Genomic DNA, 15506 nt, shown 5'->3' with positions numbered 1-15506 from the left:
AAGGAAAATGAAGACTTACGATAAGAGAGAGTCATATCTTCAAGTAACTAACTACATTTGAAATTAAGGCTGCTGTTTGTCAACACAATACTCAAGTCTCAGCCAAAAGGCCGAGAAAGGTAACAGAACAAATATTACAATGCAACAATAGAAAAGGTTTATTTTGAAAATACAAAACTGGGGGATAAATTTGTCCATCCGGAACATCAACACAGAGTTTGTCCATCTGCGGCAAATTACACATGGAACATCAAGCCTGCCTGATTATTATATCAATATGAGTTACATTGATGCGTCAGAAATTGCTCTTCTGCAGCCTGAATCTACTTGCAAGCCTGATTATTATATCCATATCATAAAAAAAAAATACAGGGAGCATCCACAGATTCCATGCAAAAAACTCCTCTACCTTCCAAAAGTTTACTGTATCATCCTCAAACCAACAGACAAAAATTTCTTCCCTGAATTTACCCCAACCTATCTTTGCTGTTAATAAAATCTTTGATATGCAAAATTTCACGATGCAGCTTTGGCTTTCGACTTTTGTTTCTTGCCATCAAGTGCAGCTAAGCCTCTGCCCAACCCAACTGGAGGTTGACCTTCCGGCTCTAATGATGGTTGGTTAGTTTTCGCATCTGCTGGGCCATTTGAAGGATGGTTGTTGCCTTCCTTCGCCGCAGTGGTTTCTCCATTTTCCACTGAATCTGGGGCCCCACCTGCTGCACTCATGATATTGAGGAGATGAGTCAGTGGAGGCAAAGCTTGGACCGGAACACCATGTTGACGTATTAAGAGGCCTCTCGCTGCTGCCTTCTTCCTGATTTCGGCTGTTGCTCGTGCAGCCCTCTCATCAACTCCCCTCCCTCGGGGAAGAGTTTCACCCATTATTGCAGCAGCATTAAGAGATTTGTTGACAGAAGTGTTGGAACTCCCAGACCCGCCGGCTATAGCAGCAGATTGGAATGCCTGCATCAAGTCAGGATTGGCCTGACATGCAAAATCAAATATTAACCAGAAGTTCTGATAGGTGTGATGAAAACAACAAAAATATGAAATTCGGGAAGAGCAGAACCAAAAACAATCCACCAAACATCCTTCAATATCAATAAAATGTTCAATCACCATTAAAAAGAAGCTTCCAAAATACCTTTAACATGTCGATTGCCTTTTGAGCTGAAGCGGCATTCAAAGCTTGACCTTTTTGCTTTTGTGCATTCATCTTTCAAAAGAAAAAGATAAGGTTTAGTAATCAGAAACAACTAGTATTTTGAGACTATGGAACCACCTTCCAGTCTATTCACTTTGCAAGCTGCTCAAGGATACTAAACATGTACCTGTTGCTCGCGCAACTTAAATGTCTTCATCCAGTTTTGAGAGTCACGTGTCCTCGAATCCTCCTCACCCAGTTGTTTGACAAGTATATCATAAGTTTTCTTCTCATGCTGCCATACCAAGTTCCAAAGTCAGTCCATTATATTTTAAAGTTGCCTACAACTAAACCGCAGTGAAATCATCTTTCAATAGATCAAGAGGGACAAATCTCGGTATGACATCTGAATTTCTGTTCAAGATATATATTTACTCAAAACTCAACCCATCCCAAGCTCCCACAAGTCCAATTGGTTTCAACAGTTGCCATTAACAGGTGATGGCAACTGAATGTTGCTATCAAAACTCACATTTAGAATATACATAATTATGAGGATCGTAATAACAATAAAAGGGTTTCCTACTGCATCTATTAGTGTGATTGTGCAAATTATGATTACTTTCAACATGGACCACTGTCTTAAATTTCAAATCAGGGGTCACTTGAAACTTGTGGAACATGGAACCGTCACTAATTTAATCTTTCTATTAAGAAGCATACCTGGTGGGAGAGCTTGAAGGCGCCCATACAATTAAATGCAATAGCAAGTGCATGATAGCATACAGCAGTTTGGATATGTTCCTCGCCCAGAAGCCTTTCATTCTTTTTCAAAGCCTCTTGCAAATATCGAAGAGCAGTGTCCATCTTCCCAAGATCCTGGTACATCATAGCAACATTAATGAATGTTGCTGCGACATCAGGATGATCTGGGCCAGATGACAAACTTAACAGGAGCAACGCCCGGGACATATGTCGTAAGGCGAGTTCTGTTTGGTTAAGTCCATGATAGAAAAGAGCCATATTCCCATAGCTGCAGTTTCAAAGATGTAGATGAAGGAAGCCAACAATTAGACAATTAGATCCAGAAATAGAGTGGAGATAGAAAGAGAGTCAGAAAGAACAATGATAGGATGGAGTTGACACTGATCATACTCAATTGTGGGGGGTGGGTGGGGTGGGGTGGGGGGGGAGAGAGACCAAAAGCAAGCAATTGCAAGTAAAAATAGAGTAAAGATAATACACACATGAGTTTGTGACATTACATCCACATTCTGTATAAATATATTCACTTATGACCTATGAAGCATGGATACGGCAAAAAACTCACTATGGCGTATCGTATCCGTATCGGATACGGATACGATACGCACTGGGTGCGTATCTAAGACCCTGAAAACGTATCCTTGACTATGCAGCGTCTGTTGACTTTGTTGATACGTCTTGGATACGTTTTGACATGATTTTGGATACGTTTTGGGGTATTTTGGACAGTTTATCAATTATAACCGAAAACTTAACACACCGAGCCGCACAACTCCTCTTCGCGTCTCTCTTGAATCTCTTCGCGTCTCTCACTCTTTGTTCAGATTGAAAGCTTGAAGCTTTAATCTCTGTGGGTTGAGGTTTAGGCGTGAATCTCTGTGGGTTGAAGCTTTAATCTCTGTGGGTTGAAGGCGTGAATGTTGAAGGTCGAGTTCTCTGACGAAGGTCGTTCGCATCTCTGTTCGTTGCTTCTTCGCTTGAAGGTTGAAGCTCTGTGGGAGTGTGGGTTGAAGAGTTGAAGGTCGTTCTGTGGGTATTATTAAAGGTATGTTCAGACTTGTTATGTAATAGTGTATCTGTATATGCATTTGCAGCTGCTGCTAACGCTTAACTGTCTATTACTCTGACAAGGGGTTTCAGCCAAATATAAGAAAGAGTAAAATTTGTTTTAACTGTGTTTGAAGGAATCATTCTGACACCAATCGTGTTCTTGAGTATATTTCTTTTTAGTTTACAAGGAGCTAGTGTTTTGTGTCTCTGTGTATTTTAGATACCCGAATAAGCTAGAGAAAGCAAAGGAATAAAAATCGACCACAGAAACCATAGCAGCTAATGTTTGTTGCTTCATAGTCAATTATACAACTCCTTTTTGAATGAATATTTATTTATAGTGGATTGACTAGGAATAATTTTTATCTTTTCTACTTTTTATATATGCAGTGGGGAAGAAAAACCAGGAAACACAAATACATGTTTTCCATGATAGTTGATTCCAAGCCTTGAAATAGCTAGTGTTGAAAACTCAATGGATACGGTTAATGGAGGTATTCTTGAGGTTGCCAACCTCTCTCTTGATGAACCGGACTTGGAGGGTGTAATCTTTGATGATGAGGATGAAGTTGATTGAAGTTGTGGAAGTTTTGGAAGCTTGTTTGTGCTTAAACTTAGTTTTAATTTATGTTGCTTGAACTATTTGTTAAGTAATTTGATCATTGGACTTATGTTTTGTATGATTGTTTGAATATTATGTCTTTCAATTGCTTGTTTCATTGCAATTCATATGCAATATTCATCAAATATATTTATTAACAATATATATATATATATATATATATATATATATTACATATTATTTTATAAATGTGTCTAAAACGTATCGTACCCTGTTTTTTTGAAAAAAAATGTATCCACGTATCGTATCGTATCGCACCCCGTACCCCGTACCCGTGTCAGTGCATCATAGCTTATGACAACTTTTCTTAGTTACATTCCCACTTTTGGTTTACTGAGACGGAAATAAATAGCAGAAGTTTACCTGTGAGCAGTGTCAGGGTGGTCCAAACCCAGGCAACGCTCGTTTATAATTAGCTCCTTGTGCTGTTGCATTATGGCTCCCGCCATGTCTCCAGCATGATACAGAACCATTGCAAGATACCTGAAATTTAGTACAAGGACACTTTAGCTCAATTTCAATCAGAAATAACCTTTAGACAAGGGTTTAAGTGGTGAAATGTACCGACAGCAGTTAGCAACCTCCCGATGCATTGGGCCTGTAACCTGAAATTCAGAAAGAACGAAATAATAGTTTTTTAGTCATTAATATCACAGAAAGTTTAACATAACAACCCAAGTGAAGTTGCATACCTGCTGAAGTATGGAAAAGGCCTCGGAAAATAATGTGTAGGCTTCACTCAACATTCCCTAGCAAAAAATAATTGGACAAATGATCAATAACAATCCCTGGCAAGAGATTATTTCCATCTGTTTTTATTGTGAATAATTAAACTCCAGAATATTTTTGTATGTTAAAATTAATTGTGTATCTAATAAACTCATATTGCTTTAATCTGAAATGCAAAGTTGCAGATTTTGAGTGAGATTTTGCCAAACCTAGAGATTCCTGCATGAACAGTTCCACATTATAAAATGATAGAAAGACCTTGATAGTTGAACAGCTCTTTACAATCCGAAGAATTCATAACTAAGGAAATGTGTTTTTTTCTTGGTCCTAACCAATTGAATACTGCTCCAGAGTAAATTTTTGGCTATCATTGGAATAGCATTGACATAATGGCGCTAACATATTTCTGGTTGAGACCATTTTCTTTATATCCTGACATTACCACATTTCACGACACCACATGTATTCTTGGAAGACTCATTTATAAACCACAAAGTTGGGTTAATACCTCAGCCAATTGGATTTTCCCTGTTTCCACAAGATCCTTAGCTTCTGAACAAACAGGAACAGAGTGTTTCACTACAGGTTGAAGATTCAAGATATCTGATATTTCAAAAGGTGCTGCAGATTTCAGATCATATCTGCGAGCTGCAATTGTAATGCCCACCTACAAGTGAAATAAAGCAAGTTGTTGACTACTAAGAAGCCAAGGTGATTTTGGAATCAGACTGCGATGAATTCATAATTACCTTTTGGCAAAGATTACGGATAACCGAATCTTTCTTTACATGCATCCTAGCATCCTTTGGCAACTCAAACTACAGAAAAAGAAAGATTAGGTTAACAAATATTTTAATTCACACCACTCAAACATGTCATATGTGGACTACAAGTCAAATTTAGGCGGTCCAATACAATAAAACATGGAAATGACCCATAAATTATATGTAATTAACATTGCAAAAGCACCCAAGAAATCATGTTTTTAATTAAGCAGGATGGGAGAGGGGGTGAACAGAAGCAAATGAAAACAACAATTTTCCTCATGTCAAAAGGTTGTTTTTCTCAACGAGTTAAAAGGTTATTCAGGAATTTCCAACTATATCGGAAGAGTGGAATATACCTCATATTTGAGTTTGGCAAATTCTTGAATGTCAGACCATAGAGTCTCTGAGCTAACATGCATATATGAAGATACACTCTTCCTTGTAGAAGCTCCAGCCTTCCATCTTCCTTGTCCCTTTGACCGTTTTCCCGGAGATTGATGACCTGCTTGTTCCTGAAATTAAAAGAATGTAAATGACAAAACCTTCCTCAAACTTTAAATTAGCTCAACCTATTGGTAATAATAAATTATTGATTCACCAATAGAAGTTCAAATTAATAGTTAACTCTACTTGGTTGCATTTTTTATTACTGACAGTACTTGGATAAAGGATCAAAACAATAAAAAAAACTAGCTGACAATGGGTTGACTATAAAGATGCACATATAACAAAGAAATACTGCTACTATTAATGTTGTATAGGTCAACATTGAATATAAAACATACCTTTTTGGGGGTTCTAGACTGAGAACTATTAGCAGCGACTTTTGAGCCAACAGCTTGATAGCTTCCGAAAAAACAGTTGAAGAAATGGCAGATTGCAGGCCCAATATCATGATCCTCTGTATCTCTTAAGACATCCTGCAGAACATAAACGATGGCCAATATATGAACCAATTCACACCAGCAACATAAAACTGTGTTCTTAGACAATCATAACCTATTGAGTGCATGAGCATAACAAGAATCTGATTGATTTTACAGTTACTAGAAAATGTTTGCAGAAGACACAAGATGACAATCTTGAGATAATCAATCCAAGGCCACTTATTTCAATCAGGACCTCTGATCAAAATAATAGGATCAACAGTACAAATTAGCGACATTAACAGAAGGCAACAAACATATTGATGATTTTTTATGGCCTTTGGTGTTAAAATGAATCCAAATAAAGCATATGTTCTACACTACAACCTGATACAATACTTCAGATACAAACTGCCGGTATCAATCAGTTGAAAGCGGCAGTTTAAGTTCAAAAAGTAGAGAATGATTGACAATGAACCAAGAGCGAGGGCACAAGTGCCATATTTACTTGGCATCAAAGTTTATTTATATACATTGCAAGGAACTTTTTTATTCCATCTCGTCGTATTGGGGACGATACAGATGATGTAAAAGGAAAACAGTTTGTGTATACATAGGAGGAAAAAAGATGATGTAAAAGGCATGTATAACCACTACACTAAATCAAATTCTTGGCCACAAAATAACATATGACAATGATCAACTGTTGGATATGTTTGCTGGTCCCCACCAACACTACACTTAGCAAGGAATTTCATAACAAGAGGTCAAGCAGAAAGAAACGCATATTACCTTAAGAATGTGCTTGGCTGATCTAACCACAATCTCATTAGAACAAAGATCCCAAAGATGAGGTAAATGCCTGGTCCCATCAGCCACCTGTTAAAATTTTCCAAAATATGTCAGAAGCAAAATTTGACTCAGACATTAGCCCTGGCATATTACAAATAAAATAAAGTACTACTTAAAAACCAGAATTCTTACTTTTCCAATATAACGAACATTAATTCCATGAGCATGGAGTGCTTCAGTTAGTGTCTGCCCATCCATGGGTGATACTTCAAGTGTGCAAAGATCTTGTATGAACTTCGGAAGAACAACCTCAGTAAGATACAAACTGGCTTTCCTCACATTTTCTTCATCTGTTGCTATCTCCTGGAAATACAACGGAAAACATATCATATGATATACCTTTGAACTCAGGAGAAAGTAAAACGGACAATCATATAGTCCGAGACTTACCTCCGCATTTCCAGCCAACTTAAACTCAGTGAAGACATTAGGGTTGAAAAGAGTTTCCTCACGTGATTCAGAGCTTTCAGCTGGTGGTGAGACAATTTCTTGTGCATCAATGGTCTTCTCTTTTTCTGCGATGTCCTGTGAAGAGCACAAAATATTCAACCTCTTAGATACATTGTCAACCCCATGTAAGATTTAAAGAAACATGTAGAACTGTAGACACGACTACAGAGATAACAAAACGCCAAACTAGATTTAACAAAATACTCTCATCATAAGCTCACTGTTGCTAATAAAAATAAAGTTCAACAAAATACTGCCATCATCCTCACCTGGTTATCGTTTGGCCCATCAGCGGTGACCTGAGCCTCTCCTTCACATTTAGACTTAGATTTTGATTTCTCTGCATCAAGGACCTTCTCCCCAATAGACCAAAGGCTCATATTAGACATCCATGAAATAACCAAGACATACTACTTGTGTATATATCAGATATCATGAATTCATGATTTACCTGGCAATAGGAAGTAATTAGTTCTGGTCTCAAGATACAAAATCGAGACCCAGATCCAGTGAAGTTTGCATCACGAGGAGTTACTCTCATCAAGTCAAGAAGATAATGCCTGAAAGAGCAGAATTTAGTATTGTGTCAGATTTACTAAGCGAGTGCTATATGAGCGTAAACATCTGATATTGGGGTGCCCCAACTACATACTTGATAAGAGCAGCACTTTTTGTGTGTAAATCAATTAATAAATCAATAAATTCATAAAATTTTGTGAACAAAAGATTTTCTGGACGGAAATTGTCAACAAAGAAGCTATGAGAAGTCAAATATCATATATGAAGAAAAAAGAAAAAGAAAAACTACCTGTCATCACTACCAACAATACCCTTGCATTCAACTGGTGCAGCTAACTTGAAAACATTTCCAGATCCATCAAGGACTGTGTGTTCTTTCAAATGAAGGCGTTTAGCAGCCTCCACCACCTAACACAGTAAACATTAGCATTTGCACAAGAAATTCTGGTATTAAGGAGTGTAATGAGGGTTTTCACTTAAAAGGATAAAATAAAACTGGCAGTGGAGAAATAAGCCATGCTTCGGATGCATCCTCACCTTGGAATGAAAATCCTCATTCCAGCATATCTTTTTCCCATTATCAACAGAACCATATAAAAGAGAGTCTGATTTATCCCCTTGAAGAATGCCTGGCAAAACACTCTGCAACAGAATGCATGAAAGATTGGTCAAGAGAAAACAATCAGACAACAAAATTGTTCTTTTTCAAACATAAAAAATTTAAAAATACGGAGTGGGGCAAAATGGATCCTTTATGTTGTGTACAAAAGACCAGATCTCCAGCTGAGCAATTAAAACCAGTACTCAAAGGTAACTTTCCAAAAATCGTAAAGATGGATTTTTGTCACACTGGTGATGACCCCACAAAATAATATACCTCAGACTTACAAGGGGAAAAGGCATATATTGCGGTGGAAAGAAGGATAGGAGACACAAACTCGGGCTCTTATGTCATCAAACAGACCTCTTTTTTTTTGTGTTTTGGGGGGAAGGGCAGCGTTTTTATCAAAACACGACTTTCGTACATAGTTCTGCCCCAGGAATATAGAAAATAGAAAATATACTGAATGATATCAGATTTGTGACACACCTGAGCTACTACTCTATGGCCTCTGTAATCAATTATGGCCATAGCAAGATTATAAAGTCCAGGGACATCAGCTTCCTGGTATGCCTTGGTGCCTTTCAAATCATTATTTGCAGAAGCATAAGTAGCCTGCTCAGTCTCACCCAATTGTGTCTCAGCAGCTGATTCCATGGCATCGTGGCATTCCCCTGCGCATGACGCGTCACATTTTTCCCCATTGGGGATTTCACTCTCTCTATGCAACAAACTGCCAGTAGACTTTTCAGAAGAACTGCCTAGAGAGCCGGTGCTCCCCATTTTCGAATTGGAAACTGACATATGGTTCTTAGACAGCTGCTCAAGATCCGCATCAACAGCGAAACTGAAGAAGATGTTATTGTGAACATACCTAGAGCCAAAAAAACAAAACCAAAAATTTAGATTTAACTCCATCTTTATTGAGTATACTAACATGATTGTACGAACTAAAAACTGCTTCACCATAAGAATTTAATCTAGAACCAGAAGCATAAGAGTATATTGCATACAACCTACCAAAATAAAGCAATGCCATACTATGTTAAAGATAGAACAATACTACGGGGTCCATGATAATCACAATATTTAGCATAATTACCTATGAAGAAAAAATAAAGTAAAGGATATTGGCAAATGTCATGAAAAATAGTGTCCCTGTTTCTGATTGACCTACATTGATGACTACATGATTTCCGTACAGGAGTGCCCAATGATATACTTTATGCAAATAATAAAAGGTAGCAATAATTAGCATATCGAGGAGCTGAGCATTGTCTTAAAATCATCAAATACTAAGATAAATTCAACACCATCAACGCAGGTCAAAATAAAAAAAAATATTGTTTGCTCTGTTACTAACGGAATTTCTTCATGGAAAACTTGGTAGTTAAAAAACAAAGACTATGTCAGACTAACATGTGGAAGCACTCGGGATCAGTTGGATTTATAGGTGGTATGCATCTGCTGATAACTCCAACAGCACCACTGATTGCTGCATCCACGAAGTCTGATGTCACTTTGTAGAGAGCCCTATCCCGCAAAATTCTGCAAAATATGATATTAAGAAGAGTTAAATATACAAGATACCAAAAACCATATTTAAGTGACAGAGTTACTAACAGATGGAAAAATGCTAGGACATTGCATACCTTTCCTGAGGAGTTGTATGTGGAAATTCCCTACAAGATTGCAACTCCTCATTCCAATCCCTTTGCATACCAATTAGCTCACTACCATAAGAGAGGGTCAGTGCATCCTCTGCTCTGGCTGCATCACGTTTGTGATCTGAAAAAAGAAGATCCCCTTAATTGTATTCATGTGTGTAGATCACACAAATCAGAGTTACAGTAACACCCAAAGAACCAAACTGAACTTATTTGAAGACATGGAGGCCATGACATGGGCAACCAGCCAAAAAAAAAGTACTAGGCAGGTGTAATATGAAAGACATTGTCAAACTTGCTCAAGGGAATAAAGTACATGAGAAAAACCTTCTACAGCTCCAAGATCATTATTTTTAAAGTCAAATGAGGTTGAGCTCACCTGGAACTGGATGTAACCCTAACCACGAATTTGGTGGTAACAGAGATTGCACGTTTTCAAAAGGATGTGCAGAAGCTCTCCGCTCCAAAATTTCACGAAAAGCTGCAAAATAAGAAAATAGTAGAAGGCAATTGATTAACTGCTGTAACTTTGAAAATTAAAGATAAAGACCAATGCAAATACCTTTTTGGAACTTAGAGCTGATCTTTTGCAAAATCCCGACAAGTGTGGTCGCTTCTGGATAACTTTTGCTTGGCCTGGGATTAAGGGTATTATTTACGGAGCTTGAATTGACATAAAACATTTTTGTAGTCCCCGTAATACAAAGCTTATTACCCTCCAACGTTACGACATCCAGATAAATCAAATCTCCGACCAGCCTAGCAACAAAACACCAACCGGCTGTTTAAAAATTTTAAATAGAAACAAAAAAAAAATGTATCAAAATATGTGTGGATTTATGCAATGAAATACAAGCAACTTTCTCGGTTTACCTTCTATAGCTTGGTGGAGGATTGAAGGATGAAAACACAATACTCTCTACGCATTTGATCTCATTTGAGGGTGATGAGAGCAAATTACTCAATGCACCAGCAACATCCTCCATAAAACCCAAACCATCAAGCTCAGGGACCTCAGTTTTGATGGTATCTACATTACAGTAAAATCAAAATTTGTCTAGTTACAAGGACTTCGGAGTGTCGATATAAGGTATGATTTTTAATAATAATGATAATAATAAACAAATAAAACGACTGAATTCATATTAAATGATGATGAATCAAATACAGTATCACAAACCTCCAGGAGTTGCTACTTTGTTCTGAGCTGTCTCATATTGTAATGCAAGCGATGTTGATAGCGACGCATGAAGTGTGGAAAGTGAAAGTAATTCTCTGGTACGATGAACATGAGCCCTTATAGATCTATCATCATATAAAGCTGCCAGACGAAGTTTCAAATTAAAATATGCTATAAAATCCTCAATAGAAACACAAAGTTAGCCTCCCAAGAACCATGATCTTATTATACCTGGAACCATTTCCAAGGAGCATCCACCAATAGTAATGTCAGCAACTTCAGAGATTTCATTAAAATCTTCCAAATGATAGGTTGAGCCATCTTTGGTGTGTAGCAACAAGTCATAGCATGTAAAGAAGCATGTCTCAGGAGCATCAAGCAGAAACTGTCTTATATCCATAACAGAATCTCCTGGGTTCAACTGCAAATCACATAAATAAATCAGTAATCTCCATACTATATTGACAGTATAAAAAGAAAGAGTGGGATTCTGCATTTTGTATCCAACAAAATAACCTACAAGCAAACATATCATCAAAACTAACTCACTTGTAGTTCTAGCTTCTCGCCACCTTGTGTCTTGACAGAGACAGGGTAAAGATGAAGGTCACCTGCACTCTCAGAACAAACCACAATGAGAAGGCAACTTTTCTTTGATCAATGAGATAGACAACTAAAAAGCATTGATAAGTTGGGAGGTTCTGTCGACTTTAGTAGGAAAACAAATCCAAAGATAACAATAGATTCACAGCAAGCATATATATCCATATGTAATCATTTGCTGATATGTTCATGCAGTAATTGTGTCTACTACTATACTCGACGAGGATTTGAAGTGTGGAGCATATGTTAATTTGCATATAGTGCTTGGATCAAATCTTAACTACGTATGGATGTTTACTATTTTGTACCTATCTCAATATAAATACGCAAACATAATTATAGTAAACAACTACATGAAGATTTACAAACACGTGCATATCTATGTAAATGTCAAAAGGTTTATTCATATGGCGGCGTGTACATTGGTTCTCATTGCCGTTACCATCGCCTTAATGTAGTTGGCGTTATGTTTGATTGAAATGGACAAAAGGCATTAATTCTACATTAATACTGCGTCAACTAGCAGTAACGGTTTGATATAGTGGAAGACGGCGTATTAATTAGAAGATCTTTACTATGGAACAACTATTATAAAACCCAAATTAGCAAATTCACCTTGCTTAGGTTGGCCAGCTGAATTTTCAGTTTCAGATTCACCTTGCTTTGGTTCGACGACTGCAACATTAGTTTCAGAATCCTTTACCTCCAGCTTGTCACTAGTTGACTCTTGCACAGTTGGAACACCATTAGCATTGGCCTTGACAGACTCTGAAGCACTCGACTCATCTTTTGAGTTGTCTTTCACAGGAGCATCAGACTGGACCGCCGAATCAGACGAACTTGCAGCATTATGTGATCCTCTCCGGTTCCTCCCTTTGTTCGATTTTCCAGCCATTTCCACCTCCTATTCTGCAAACAATTACCGACAATCAACACTCACCTCATACGCACCAAACACCAAAAAAAAAAAAAAAACAATATAGATATTGCACTTGGTAAGAAATTAACTTCCATAAACACAGCTATTTCATACAAAATCAAAGCTAACCCTCGAATCGTTCCTACTGATTTCAAAAAGCATGTTACACTATGAGAGAGAAACATATACCAATTTCTGAAGATAACTATCCAATCACACATAAAAATATCACTTTCAGACTAAAGTTGTGAACAGAAAATTTTGAATAGACAAGAGCTCAGTCTGGCTATCGGAGATGAAACAAAAACAATCCAGGCTGTGATAAATATTCTTCTTAATTCATTCTGCAAATGATTACAAACCAAAGCTCTTCAATCAAGAGCCCGCTACTGTAACCCTAACCGTTCACTTTCATAATCTTCAACAATCAATTTCAGAACCAAATGAGGAAGAGAGAGAGAGGATTAAATACCTAGAAGAAGGCTGGAAGAAGCTACTGAGGGTTTTAGCGAGGTTAGGAAATGGAGGAGAGTGACGATAAAAAAAATCCTAGCAGCACATATAAAACCAGAGAGATAGAGAGAGTCGGAAGCGATGAATACCTAGAAGGTAGGAAGGAAGCTGCGGAGTGAGTGAGGTTTTAGAGAAGGAGGAGCAGAGAGAGAGAGAGAGAGACTGGCGGCTTCTTCCCCTTTATTAGAGAGAAGAAACAGTATCTCTTGGCCCCGTTTGGTATTTTTGAGTTTCCGGGCTAAACCCTGCTGCTTGCTTTTTATCCCTTTGGTTGGGCTCTCAACCCGTAGATCCGGCCTGAAACCCGCCAAAGATAAAATGTAGCATTCCCAGAATACCCCCGTCTGATTTCGTAACCGACGCCATCGTGTCTTCATTCGTGTGGTTAGTTTGGGGATTGCAAGTTACCTTACACGAAGTCCCAAGCAAAGCTTGTTGAAATGAAGTGCCTTCTTTGTTGAGTTGTGTTCTTGGGTAATGTGGTGTCATTTATATTTTAATATCTAATCAGTGGAGGAGTCAGGTCATTAGAGCATTAAAAAAAATAGTAATATCAAAACATAAAAAGTCCGCATAAAATTTTTATCTATTACAATGGTAATTGTTCTCGACGAAATCTCATATTTTAAGATCGTTTCATGAATAATAATCGCAGCATTTATACTAAGGAAAAATAAAAAAGTGGCCGTGGCAATACTAAATTGTGTAATGAGGCTGCGGCAATATTAAATTGTTTAATGATTGGTTGCGACACTAATCTTCACAAAAAAAAATAATAAAAAAAAAAGTTAATTACATATAAGTGCATCTTTGAATGTTTTTTTAGCCATAAGGCCACCAACTAATTTTTCCCCTCATAAGGTCACTAGATTAAAAAAAGTGTTATATTTTGGATATAAAAACCAACATATTTACATAAATGCTACTAGAGTAAAAAGTCAACAATCATTTTCTCTCTCCTCTCCGACGAGGTCTCCGGCCAACTTCCGGCGAATCTTCGGCGACCACAAAAGCTACTGTGATGAGATTTCCGGCAACCTCCGGCGAGGTCACAAAAGCTACTATCACTAGCAATAAAAGCTACTGTCACTAACAACAAAAGCTACGCTGGTGAGACTGAAAGCTATTCTCAAAGATTAACAAAGATATGAAAATATAAAGGATACAACCAAAATAAAAAAGCTACTGCAATTGAGAAATGAAAACATATTCAATGCTACAAAAAATATGCAGGGTTCAACAATGATATAACTATGTAAAGTTACTACCATAGTTGTAAAAAAAAAACTACTACCATAGTTGTGAAAATATATTACAATAGTTGTATAAATCTACTGTCAAGCTCTACCACACTACGCTAACCATAGACATTATTTTGACACCTTCAGCATCAGACTTCATTTCAACATTTCTTGGTTCGCCGGATAATCTATTAGTCAATGGAGGCTTCAGTACTCAAATTCACATGATTTTCGGAATCTACTACTACAAAGGCAAAGGGAAAGAATTTTGCAAGAAGATACAACAAAATATTAGTATTTGAAATGTAGACTAAAAACAAGCAATCTAAAAATCTACTGACATAGACACAGAAAGCTACTATGACACATGTACAAAGTTACTAAACCAGTAATAAAACGCTACTGACATACATACTGATTGCACAAAACCAGTTGATTATCCATATTGATAGTGTAACAAAAATCCCAAACAAGAAATGCTAGAGATACGAAATCATAGCAAAAAGAAAATTAAATTTCATTCAGAATCATGATTTTCTAAATTTGATAAGCTATTAACAAAAGACCACTTGAAATCAATCAAAATAAAAACAAAAAAGTTACTGACATCATATTGAAAAGATACTAACATAGATATAGAAAGCTATTATCACTGTGTTAAAAAGCCACTATAACAGTTATAGAGAGCTAATGACTTGAAATCAATAAAAATGAAAACAAAAAAGCTACTAACATCAAATTGAAAAGCTACTAACATATGGATAGATTGTTATTATCATTGTGTTGAAAAACCACTATAACAGTTATAGAGAGCTGCTGACTTGAAATCAATCAAAATAAAAACAGAAAAGCTACTGACATCAACTTAAAAATATACTATTGTAGCCATAGTATGCAATTTGACAAAGAAAAACTCATCAAAACTAAAGCATACTTACATCAACTCCACCAATGGCAACACAAACCCATACAACGCCAGCTCGGCCACTGTCACCAAGTAAAACCTGCATAGGTA

The 15506-nt window shown here is 37.1% G+C and overlaps 1 protein-coding gene across 3 annotated transcripts; it reads right to left on the bottom strand.

The window, feature by feature from the left end:
* Positions 1 to 34: 34 nt before the first annotated feature.
* On the bottom strand, positions 35 to 13495 carry LOC112196709 (clustered mitochondria protein). Of its 3 annotated transcripts, XM_024337126.2 has the most exons (30): positions 13340 to 13468; positions 13210 to 13233; positions 12434 to 12727; positions 11765 to 11826; positions 11447 to 11636; positions 11216 to 11356; positions 10909 to 11065; positions 10598 to 10794; positions 10415 to 10516; positions 10021 to 10156; positions 9788 to 9916; positions 8858 to 9242; positions 8305 to 8409; positions 8057 to 8175; positions 7700 to 7808; positions 7518 to 7601; positions 7189 to 7323; positions 6931 to 7101; positions 6739 to 6825; positions 5866 to 6000; positions 5437 to 5592; positions 5063 to 5131; positions 4822 to 4980; positions 4277 to 4333; positions 4149 to 4189; positions 3948 to 4067; positions 1871 to 2180; positions 1335 to 1442; positions 1148 to 1219; positions 35 to 987 (listed from the first exon to the last, which is right to left on the bottom strand). In XM_024337126.2, the coding sequence occupies exons 3-30, from the start codon at positions 12711 to 12713 to the stop codon at positions 517 to 519; spliced, it is 4287 nt and encodes a 1428-aa protein (XP_024192894.1). In that variant the 5' UTR covers positions 12714 to 12727; positions 13210 to 13233; positions 13340 to 13468; the 3' UTR covers positions 35 to 516. The 3 variants fall into 3 exon arrangements, with proteins under 3 accessions (XP_024192894.1, XP_024192893.1, XP_040373830.1); XM_024337125.2 differs by lacking the exon at positions 13210 to 13233 and having other exon boundaries at positions 13340 to 13495; XM_040517896.1 differs by having other exon boundaries at positions 13210 to 13483.
* Between the last annotated feature and the right edge of the window lie 2011 nt (positions 13496 to 15506).

The sequence above is a fragment of the Rosa chinensis genome, chromosome 4 (assembly GCF_002994745.2).
Source record: "Rosa chinensis cultivar Old Blush chromosome 4, RchiOBHm-V2, whole genome shotgun sequence".
NCBI classification, from domain to species: domain Eukaryota; kingdom Viridiplantae; phylum Streptophyta; class Magnoliopsida; order Rosales; family Rosaceae; genus Rosa; species Rosa chinensis.
The sequence above is the reverse complement of the archived record's forward strand: the minus strand, read 5'-3'. Positions and strand labels throughout refer to the sequence as shown.

Excerpts from the sequence above, each read along its gene's own strand:
- LOC112196709 (XM_024337125.2), bottom strand. The coding sequence starts at position 12,713 with ATGGCTGGAAAATCGAACAAAGGGAGGAACCGGAGAGGATCACATAAT. Across the intron at positions 6,826-6,930 it reads ATGTTCGTTATATTGGAAAA|GTGGCTGATGGGACCAGGCA; the intron begins GTAAGAATTCTG and ends AAATTTTAACAG. Across the intron at positions 5,593-5,865 it reads AGTCTAGAACCCCCAAAAAG|GAACAAGCAGGTCATCAATC; the intron begins GTATGTTTTATA and ends TTTTAATTTCAG.